The sequence below is a fragment of the Misgurnus anguillicaudatus genome, chromosome 2 (genome assembly GCF_027580225.2).
Source record: "Misgurnus anguillicaudatus chromosome 2, ASM2758022v2, whole genome shotgun sequence".
NCBI lineage: Eukaryota > Metazoa > Chordata > Actinopteri > Cypriniformes > Cobitidae > Misgurnus > Misgurnus anguillicaudatus.
In genome coordinates this window covers 29,902,671-29,914,623 of record NC_073338.2, presented here as the reverse complement: position 1 = coordinate 29,914,623, position 11,953 = coordinate 29,902,671, and the positions used below count along the sequence as shown (strand labels likewise).

The 11,953-nt window shown below is 36.7% G+C and overlaps 1 protein-coding gene across 1 annotated transcript in view; it reads left to right on the top strand.

Annotated features, from left to right (window-relative positions):
- The window catches only part of col11a1b (collagen, type XI, alpha 1b), a 91,399-nt gene continuing 79,446 nt past the window's right edge, over positions 1–11,953 (top strand). The window contains exons 1-3 of the mRNA XM_073876484.1: positions 1–369; positions 6,142–6,306; positions 10,915–11,125. Coding sequence (XP_073732585.1) covers positions 234–369; positions 6,142–6,306; positions 10,915–11,125 — 512 coding nt within the window. The 5' untranslated portion in view covers positions 1–233. The remainder of the gene's footprint in view (positions 370–6,141; positions 6,307–10,914; positions 11,126–11,953) is intronic.

The window sequence follows — 11,953 nt, the reverse complement described above, 5'->3', positions numbered from 1 at the left end:
GGTCACATTTTGTCCACATGTCCAACCCTCCAGAAGACTTGAGCTCTTCGGGGAACAAACGGGTTTCCTTTTTTTCATGAGAGCCCGTTTACCTTCAGTCTGTCTGCTGGGCGGAGGGAGTCAGGAGTTTGTTCACGGAGAAACCTATTGATTTTTTACGCTCATGGCAGTTCAGAAAACATAAAAAAGAGTGTGGAAGGGAACGATTTTTAAAAAAGACGCCCGTTTAATTTATGCATTTGAGGGCGACGGTCATGGATAAGGAAAGGTGGTCCACAAGATGGAAAACGAAAAAGTGTCTCAGGAACTCCGTTATCACCGCTATCATCAGTCTAACAGTAATCCTACAGGCAGCACATGTGAGAGCAGGTAAGGAAAATTTATTCAAGAGACGACGAACTTTTAGTGATGCCAGTTTACAGTACATCTTATATTGAATTAGAGATGGACTTAAAATAATGGAGGGCATTTCTGTGCCAAAATTTTAATGAGTTGAATCGATTGGCTGCGTCCCAAAAACTAATGAGCTGCCTACCTAGATAGCATTTTCGAGCACTTTTCTTAATTATAAATTTGGTTTAGAGAGGCAGTCCAACAGGTTTTGGGACACAGACAGCACAGTAAGTGTGAAGTGATACGCAAACACAAGGCAGGATCTTTTTTTTGCAGTTAATGACAAACTATGGACAACACTGTCATCTATTGTATTTTTTGTAATAGAACACTATTGTTTTTTTTTTTCATTTATTATTATTGGTTTTATAGATTTTTTACTTATTTGTGCTTTAGTAGTGCGTTTTCAGCATTTGGGCATTTCAATATTTAACCAGAGGCTGAATTACATAAATGCACCCTAGTTGTTAAAGCACCTATTCTGCTACATCTTTTGTCATATTTTGCTGCCTTGCCATTATACATGACATCTCCCACAGGGAGAATAGCAGGAAAACGGGAAATCAGATTGTTTTTCAAACAGTTATAAGGGCACCTTTAATGATGTTAAGGTGCACTAGGAACAATATGTGCTTATTTCCTGCCTTTATGGATTTGGGATACTGACTGATTTTTTTTAAGAGCTTCTGTGAGAGGGGGGTCCTGCGTCTGCCAATTCCACATCTGGAATATATGAGGCCTTTAGGTATGCAGCAATGCTGAGAGGCATTCTGACGAGCACAAAGAGACATTCAGTTTAGAGTTTTGAATAGAAAAAAACAGTAGCACCGGATTTGGAAGAGGCTTATAAAAGTTACAGTCTGTTACCTTCTGCTTTACGAGTTTGGATGCGTTTTACTGATATCTTTTTTTTGCTCGCTCTTATTAAGAATGATAAGGCAGCGAGTTGCTCTTTGTTTTGTCAGTGGGGGTTACACTGAATGGAAACTCTTCAGAGACTGTTTTCACAAAGCTACATTAAGACCTCACCGCATCATTAAGCTCACAAGCGTGCACATGGATGTAGACACAGTGAGCTTTATTGCATGCAGCTGTTTTAACGTTATCAAAAAAGTCTAGCTGTCTCAGCAAAATATTTCACATTTCTTTAATAAAACTTAAGATACTGAATTATACACTACAGAAAAAGATCTACATCTTAGTTGTAGGTTAAAATACAGTAGCAAATTTCAATTTATGCTTTTTTTCAGTGCCTTAGATTTTCTGAAAGCTGTGCCATGCAGACACCATAATGTGTTTTGCATGCTCACTAACCCTAAAAGAACACCACCCTTGCCACATATGTGAAACAGGATCTACCAAATCAGCACTTCCTGCATGCTCCTACCATATGGCTAAAGACAATAATATATGACCAAAAAATCTGTCAAGTTGTACTTCCATACATTTTCAGATTTGGGTTTTAATTGTAGGATGAATTTGTAGAGGCTTTCAGCATTTGAAACTTTTTTCTTGTATTTAAAATGTTATTTGGATGACCAAATGGCTGTGTGGAGTTTCCCCAGTGTCTGTTAACAAATGTAGCTTTTATAATGTATTGTCTGGTTTATTGTGCCCTCTATTGCATCTTGTTGTAGGGCTGATCTTTAAAAGTTAAATAAAAAAACTTCTGTATAATACTAAAGTGCTTTCACAGGCTTAGTTAGTAGAGTAAGACACGGTGGAAAATGAAGCTAAAACCGTATTTGAAAACTTGAGAAATCCAAGTGTGTTGAGAGCTCATTCTTGGATGTATGGTTTATTGTTTTTAAGACTTTGAAAAGGATACTTCCTGTCTGCTGCCTGACTAGAAGACAGATATGTTCAATTGAACTGATGTTAAAGTTTTTGTAGTCTTTGGTTATGGGGGTAGTCAAAGGAAGAGTATTTATGTGCTAGTCATCTGTTGAGGCTCTGTTGCTGGTTTTTCCCGAGATTCAATGACCAGTTTGAAGCAGGAAGTTTCAGTTTCCACTGTTCAGCATCCTTAATCTTCTTCACAATCATGGTGGTGATGACAAACAGCTGCGTCACAGGGACAGACACTGTGTATGTACAGATGTATGATAGCTTAGACAGTGATGGATGGACGTAGCCCAGCTGATACTTTGTAACTCTTATCTCCTGGACCTTGTGTATCTTCTCATTTATCAGTCTGGAGTGAGGGCATATCTTTTCCTTTTCAAACAGCATCAAAGCCTAAAAGGCTCAAGTAGAGCGATAAATCAGTGTGACATTACAGTCCACTCTACAGCACCAGCCATGAAACGGGCATATTCATCATACTGTAAATCTCCGAACCTGTTGAAGAATTAGCTTAGACTTGATAAGGATCATTAGAAATGAGTCATGGGTGAACAAAACCCATGAAAAAACTCTTTCATAGAACATTGGTAGCTGCAACATGATGGAGTGCAGTACCTGACATATTAACTAAAGGGAGCTGAGTGGAGTTGAGTTGCTTGTAAAACCTGCGTCTTGTTGAACCGCCATAACTGTAGAGGAGCAATGACCGGCACCAGTGACTCTTAACTCCTGGAATGTTTGGATTTGTGTATGAGTCCATGTGAAGTGGGGCCAATGATCTCTGCTGGATACTTTACATCTTTACTGTTGTGCTGCCCAGAACTCACATAAAAGTAAATTTGCGTTATTGTAGCAGACACACAGTTGCGGGGAATTATGGACTGTAGGGTAAAACCATCCGTCTGCATTGGTGTTTTTACAAAATGACATCTTAGCAAAAGGAAAGATTTTATTTTATTTGTTCACTTTCAGATTTAAAGACAGTAAAATCTGTTAACTTCATACAGTGTAACTGAGTTAATCACTCCAGACAAGGTAAAAACAACTAGGCCTTATTGCATGAGAGAGGAGAGAGAGGTTGTCAAGTCGCTTCCAGTTTAACAGTTATACTGTCATAAAATGTAATAATAACACAATGGTATTTTAAAGGAAATGTGAAAAGCAAACATCTGGATATTTACAGCTTTATACTGTAAATGTTTAATAGCTTTGTTATGCTAAAGGGCACCTATTTCATTGCTAAAAAAAACGTTATTTTGTGTATTTGGTATAATACAATGTGTTCACGTGGTTATGGTTTAAAAAACACATTACTTTCCACATACTGAAAATATTTGCTCAGGATATTCTACCTTCCCCAAACACTTTGATTTTGTACAAAACTCACCGATCTGAAAAGCGTTTTGTCCCTGATTCGCCAGCTATTCTGTATGTTGTGATTGGTCGAATACCTCTGACGACAGATAGCTGGAAATGTGACGCTTCTTACTATGTTTGAAAAATTTGCTTACAATACAATGCTAACAGGAGTTAACTTACAGGCTGAGAGTCCGAAGCGGGAGGAATTATGATAATGTCGTTCTTGTCTACGTTAACAATCCCAGGAAGTAAACTGTTGCCTACAATCTGTGTGTTTGTTGTAGTCCAAGAAAAGAGATTTACATTGGAGACGATAACTCGCGTCATTGTTTACTTTGGGGTTTGTACCTTTTGCATATCGTTAACATGTACTAACATAAACTTACACACCAAAGGGAATGTAAAATCGTGAATCGGATCATAGGTGCCCTTTAAGTCATACCCGATTCACAGATACTGTAATGCACACACAGAAATATTTTGGAGATATAATCTGATATTATTGCATGTTGCTTTAATGACACAACTTTGCCGGTGCGGGGAAGAGAGATGTTCGACATTAAAACTGCCGCCAGTCAATGACATATTATTGTATTGCTTTTAAACATGTCATTTTACAGCATAGTAAGCTGATTATATATTAAAATTTAAAGATAATTATAGATTAATTTTGAATTTTCTCTGTGTCACTTTTCTAACATGTAAAACGTATCAAATCTATAAAATAATACTTTATGTTAAGACAAATTAATAACTTCCTCAGCGACAGTTTAATTTAGCAAGTGCATGACATAACTTACCACAGTTAAACCGTGATACTTATGAATTTATGAAACTAGGTATGCAGCATGAAACTATGTTATGAAACTATGGTTATACAAATAATAATCAAAAAATTTTACTATAATGAAATAATGGGTAATTTAATAATAATGGGAGTCTTTGCATTGCATTTGTTTTCTGAACTTGTTAAAGGACAAGTTCGGTATTTTACACTTAAAGCCCTGTTTTCAGATTGTTTATGATGAATTAGAATGGTTTTGACTGAAATTTGGACATATGATGCTGTCCCGAGAATTTTCAGGCTCCGGTTGTATCACCTCCCACCTCTATAACGCACTGTATAGGTGCGATTTTTGTGTGAGCATATCAGTGAACACCCCTGACCACTCGATAAGTTTCACGTCTTTGTAAACGAAAGTTTAATGCATTTTAGGAATGCATTTTAGGAATAAGTTGCCAAAAGGATAGAGCTGCACCTGCACACATACAGTCTATCTGTATATCTGCACTGTCCATGCCCAAAGAGCACGAGATAGAGATTCAATGCAAGACAAAGTGGTGAACGTCCAAAAAACACATCCATCATTAAAGAAATCCAAATGATTTAATTGGGTTAATAAACATCATCTAAAGTGAAAGATAAATTTTTGAAAAAAATGTATTTAGGGAAATTACGATGTATACAAAATTTAGAAGAAAATGTATTTAAATATGCCGGCATAATGATAATGTGAAATCCCAATAGTTCTCGCATGTATTCTGGCTAGTTGCTTATGTATGTTTCATCACATGACACCCAAGAACCAGTGGGTTTGAGATTATCCATATGGCACTATATTTAAATTTACTATGAACATGAAAAGCATATTTATTGTGTTGCCACAGAGCTGGACTACTGCACCTAATGAAGAAGTAATGAAGTTAAATAAGCCCAAATATATTAATAGTTTAATCCACTTTAGTCATTTGAGTCTGTGAGTGGGGCTGAAGAGGCAATAATATGAAAAAAGGCTTTGATCTTCTTCTGCAAATGCGTTTTTTGGTCAATGATGATGTCATACTGAGACATCAAGGGTTTTGGCAGCACTTTTTCAATAAAAGCTTTTTGAATGAACAAGGTAGTCATGAGTTCTGAAAGTGTCAGTATATTTTTATAAGTCATTGACTTTTTGTATGTCAAATGATCATGAAAAATATCTCAATTCATCACCCCTTTAAAGGGTGATTTTGACTTTTTCCATGTTTAAGTGCTAAAATTGGGTTCCCAGTTATTTTAAACCTAGAAAATGTGTAAAAGAACAATCCAGTAACTTAGTTTTAGGAAACCATTCTCTGCAAGCATGTGAAAACAGGCCATTGAAATTTGGCTCCCCTTGTGATGTCAGAAGGGGATAATTCTGCCCCTTAATCTGCACTATTCAACAACGGCACTGCCATTTAATGCAGAGATTAGCTCATTTGCATTTTAAAGGACACACACAAAGCGGCTTATTTTTGCTCACACCTATAAAGTGGCAATTTTAACATGATATAATAAATTATCTGTGCGGTATTTTGAGCTATAACTTCACATATGAACTGGGGACACCAAAGATTTATTTGACATTTTAAAAAAGTCTTGTGAAATGTCCTCTTTAAGTTTGATAAACTATAGAAATAGCTGAAAAATAGATTTTTTATCACTGTTTAGGTGAAGCCTATGGTGTTTGTTCACCTGTAAAATGACATAATGATAATGTCGTTTTTGTTTTTACTTTTCAGCTGAACCAGTAGATGTGCTCAAGGTCTTAGACTTTAAAAGTTCACCTGAAGGAATAAAGAAAACGCAAGGCTTCTGCACCATCCGGAGAGGATCCAAACCAGATGTTGCTTACCGAGTGGACAAACGGGCTCAACTTAGTACCCCAACCAAACAGCTTTTCCCAGGTGACTAAACATGAATTAATTATGTGCTCTCATCACTACTTATATAAAGCAGCTTTTTAGCATCGACAAGGCCATAAATCAGCTCTGAATGTTGTGAGAATGTGACATTTTAAGTCTTTCCTTAATTCCCTTTGAAATGCATCTGTCAGGAACTGCACAATGTTGTTAAACCATCTCATTCCAACTCATCTGGACTGTTGCTTGAAGTCTGATGCCCAGACCTTGATGAAGGAAATTAATCCACATTTGTTGTTTCAGGAAAGGGTCCATGAAGAGAAACAAAACGCTCTCTTGATACTGTTTTCTTTGCATTGGCTACTGTTTCGACCAGCCTAATGCTTACTGAAATGTTAGTAAGTGAGAAAAACTGCTACTAATGGCCAGTAATGCCAAGTCTTTTGGAAAGTTACAGCTTTGTTACGTAAATCTGGTATAGTATGTTGTCCGTAACAACATGCTGTTAACTGTTATGTATACACTAAGCATTTAAAGGAATGGTCCATTTTCTTAAAAGAAAAATCCAGATAATTTACTCACCACCATGTCGGCCAGGATGTTGATGTCTTCCTTTGTTCAGTTGAGAGGGGGTTGTGTTTTTTGAGGAGAGCATTGCAGGATTTTTCTCGTTTTGATGGACTTTAATAGACACCAACACTTAACACTTAACTCAACACTTAACAGTTTTTTCAATGGAGTTTCAAAGGACTACAAATGATCCCAAACGAGGCACAAGGGTCTTGTCTAGCGAAGCGATTGTCATTTTTGACAAGAAAAATAAAAAATATGCACTTTTAAACCACAACTTTTCGTCTAGGTCCGATCCAGCGCGACCTAACGTAAATGCGTAGTGATATAGGGAGGTCACGTGTTACATATATAAAACGCACATTTGCGGACCATTGTATACAATAAACTGACACAAAGACATTAATTAGTATCATTCCACATACAACAACGTCGGAACGGTCCTCTTTCAACACACTGGTAAACACTGGGGAGGAGTTTCGCGTTCATTCTCTTTGACCTCTTGACGTCATGACGTATTGCGTGAGGTCACCCTGACGCTTTCAGGGCCGGATCTAGACGAGAAATTGTGGTTTAAAAGTGTATATATGTTATTTTTCTTGTCAAAAATGACAATCGTTTCGCTAGATAAGACCCTTATGCCTCGTTTGGGATTGTTTATAGTCCTTTGAAACTCCGTTGAAAAAAACTGTTAAGTGTTGAGTTAAGTGTTAAGTGTTGGTATCTATTAAAGTCCATTAAAATTAGAAAAATCCTTCAATGTTTTCCTCAAAAAAATTAATTTGTTCTTGACTGAAAAAATAAAGACATCAACATTTTGAATGACAGGGTGGTGAGTAAGTTATCTGGATTTTTCTTTTAAGAAAATGGACTATTCCTTTAAAGTCTCCCTGTAGTCAATAATTTTATCAGTTAAACTCATCTTTGAGCATCATAAAAGCATATAATTTTTTTATTTATATAGCGCTTCACAGTTGTTTGTTTCAAAACAATTAAACTTTACATTACTTTGCATTAATAAAAGCATGAAAAAACACAGATAGGATAGTACAGCAGCTAAAATTAAACCGTACTAGTGAGTGGAGTATAGAAGAGAGTTCTAAGTTAAACCAATGTCAGCTGACTCCCTAGGGGTTGAAAAAACTCCTAGGAGATAAAAACCTAATTTTGTTAGGAGGAAAAGTCCTATAGAGAAAAAAATCTCTTGAGAGCCGGACAGGATATATTAGATACTATATTATAAAATTTTATGGAAATTAAAGCATGAGGCAGACATCGGCTAGGCATCACATTGAAGGAAGGCCAGTAGATTAGTGAAGAGTTGAAGAGTTTGGTTTCAAAACAAGATAACTCCGTTTTTTTTTAAATAATTTTTTTTATTGTGCATTCCAATTAATATAAATCAAACCACAATTGGTTTGTTTTGATTTAAGTCTTCATAGCTAAAAATATACAGCTAAGTAGCACAATAAAAACATGACAACATAATAATAACCATCTTTATCTTTTTTTGGAACCAAACTCTTCATATATAAAAGTGTTACCTGTCACAGTAATTTTTTTAACCCTTGCCTCATTTAGTATACGCGGATCTATAAATATGCAAATTAGTCCCAACCTCTACTCAATCGCACAGCTCGGACCATACCCACAACCGGCGCAACGTCATAGAATGTCTCTGAACAGGTTCACGTCCACTTTTGGGGGTAAACAAGCTAGACCTTCCATTGACTTCCATTCAAAATAGCGGAACAAAGCAACGTTCGTACACAGCTGAGAGGGGTAAATAACTTAAGAAATCATTCAGATTAAACATGTTGAGTAATTATCTGTCCACCATGGCTGCCATAGAGCGCGAAAGATACATTAACACATTTAATTTGGTCAATATAAAAACACGTCCCTTTCATTCTCACAGCGTCAAATTTGTGTAACAACACTCCCTATTGGTCAGAGGTGTCTTACCCGGACATTTGCTCGTACCTCATCGTGTCAACAGGGAAGCAAGTGAATGATTTTAATTCGTATTTGAAAGTTACTTCGTATTTATATATTATGTCTTTATATTTAGAGTACTGAGTGCACTTTTCCGTCCAGCCATACAACTAGCCTTAGTGATATTTTCAGCAATCACTGGAGAGCATTGTTACACAAATTTGACACTGGGAGAATGAAAGGGACAAATTAAATGTGTTAATGTATCTTTCGCGCTCTATGGCAGGCAGGGGGGACAGATAATTTAATAAGTTTAATCTGAGTTATTTCATAAGTTATTTACACCTGCCGGCTGTGTACGAACGTTGCTTTGTTTTGCTATTTTGTATGGAAGTGTACGAGAAGTCTGGTTTGTTTTCCCCCAAAAAGGGGCGGTGACGAAATTTACAGTCAAGTTCCCGGATGTGCCGGTAGTCCGTATACATACTGTATGAATATGCAAAATAGTCCCGACCCCCCACTCTTTCGCACCCCATCAGACCATAGATATACAGTACTGTATATGTAAATAGATGCAGTTTCAGACACATGACTGCCAAGTTCGGTTTCACACAATGCATACGTGAACCGTGTGTTTGCAGCACTAATCTTTTAGCACTGATGTTAACAGGTTGAGCATTCACAGTGCATGTGTGAACATCACAGAAGCAGAGCTGAAGCAGATGTGCTGCAGTCATTTCAGGGCTGAGTCTATGCAGCATCCATACATAATATCTATGACTTGATCCATGTGTTTAACTTTATTGATGTGATTGATTACATGTTTGTGACGTTGGAACCAGTGCGATTTTAAACCGTGGGAAAGAGACTGTCTCCAGTTTTATGGAGAAAATATTTAGCAAATTAAAAACACCACATAGACATATATAAACAACATAAAAAACAGATTTTTCAGACTAATGTATTATGAATCTAGAGAATTCTCTAGTGTTGAAGTGTTATTGCTCATCATGAATTGTTACTTCAACAGCAAGTCTAGGGTAATGCAGTTGAGTATTTTTTTGTCTCTCTAATTATTTGCACCATATAGATTTGCTAAGTGACCCTACAGTCAGATTAGCTACAAAAGCTACACGCACTCGCTTGATTTAAAAGTATTTATTACTTGATAAAAGTAACAAAATATATTATATAAAATGCCAAACTTATCAGATATATACAGAAATATGCATTTTCCGCCATCTTGAATTATTTTCTTCGAATCAAGCCACTGACCTACATCACGGTTCCCATTCACTCCGATTGGCAGTCGCTTTGTCGCATCCCTCAGCATTTGCATAAAATAGCCTTCTTGTCTATTTTGGCCCTACGTGCTCGGCGCAGCGGCGAGCTTGTCGCTTGTTGCGGGCAAACAGCCACTCCCATTAAAATGAATGGTAGCCTGTCGCTCTGTCTCTTGTAGCTAATGTGAGTGCGGGGTAACTCTTATAGATCTTGTGAATTGGGTCTTCCTCCAAAGTGGCCAGTCTGCTATGGCTGAGACACTAAATTGTAGAAGAATACTGTAAACTCCTTAAAAATAAAACTGCATTCAAACCTTGTGGTTAAGGTTGGCAGATGGGTTTTGCGAAAAACATCAGGCAATAGTTGGAACTTCAGTTCCACTCCAGTCAACACCTTTAATTGTAAATTTCATCTAACACATCGTAAAGTTAATGTGGTAACAGAAAAGACAAATTGTTTCATGGTTAATTCATTCCATGCAAAGGATGTTAAGGGAGGGATTGTTGTAAAAGGGCAATTGCATATTTAAATAACTTTTTGGTAATTTACTGTATAGATTACATTTGTTCATTTACCAGATGCTTTCTATTTATTAAATTCGACCTTTCTGCTAACAATAAACATGGTACACAAAGCGAGTAAGTAAGTAAGTAGGTGAAGTAATGAAGCATCAGAGAAGTCGAAAGGCTTTTTCTAATAACAATATACTGGAAACTTTTTCGATGAGATGTGTCTTCTTTTGATTTTTTGGATATACTGTAGTGTGGTCTTACGTCATCTCACCCACATAAATGAAAACAAGCTTATGAATCACCAACAACAGCTGATGTTCAACCTACAATAACTTTCTTGTGTCTTCTAAAGGAGCCGTCCCTCAGGATTTCTCCATCCTTATGACCATAAAGCCGAAGGTGGGAGTGCAGTCCTTCCTGTTGTCAGTATACAACGAGCAGGGCATCCAGCAGCTGGGTGTGGAGGTGGGCCGCTCTCCGGTCTTCCAGTATGAGGATCAGCATGGGAAACCAGCTCCAGAGGATTACCCCCTGTTCCGTGCCATCAACCTCGCAGATGGAAAGCAAGTTGACTCTTATATATATGTTCGGTGTATAAATCTTTAGCCTAGGCCCTAAACCTTTAAACCTTTAATTGTGCTTTGTATTATCAGTCATTAAGACATTAATCTCAATCATATCAATCATAAACACTTATAAGATTGAAAAAACATATGAAAAATTATAAACGGAGTACGTAAGTGTTACAATTATTCCTGCCTCTCCCTAATGTTATGTCTATTTTCAATCATGATATGAAGATTGTCCACTTAAGCTATGTAAACAGTTTCTTTAGAAATACACACTCTTTGATTTATTGCATAAATTCTATGGTTGTAGACACACAGAAAGACTATAATCACTCTCCAGGGAGCACAGTGTTTGAAATTTACATTGATTAATTTGCATGAAGATAAAATTATTGTGCAGCCACATCCGCTAAACATATTCAGCTAAGAAATGATTTAAAGGGATAGTTCCAAGAATGAAAATTCTGTCATCATTTACTTACTCTTATGTTGTTACAAACCTGTATAAATGAGCCCCATTCACTTCCATAGTATTCTTTTTCCTACTATGAAAGTGAGTGGGGCTCATTATCCGTTTGGCTCACTTTTTATCAAAGGGCATTTGAATATGTCTCAATTTGTTTTGTAATTTGTTCATGGAGATTTTTAAATGCATTTTGAGTGGTTTATTTTTTTAGCCATCTGCCTATTTAACTATTTATCTAAATGTATCAATGTAACTTAAGCAGGATAATAGTGCCGTATGTGAGTTTATTCACTTAATCCGTATGATAATAAAATTTACACTTGCATGCCAAAATGCAATCAAACATTTGGTTAGTC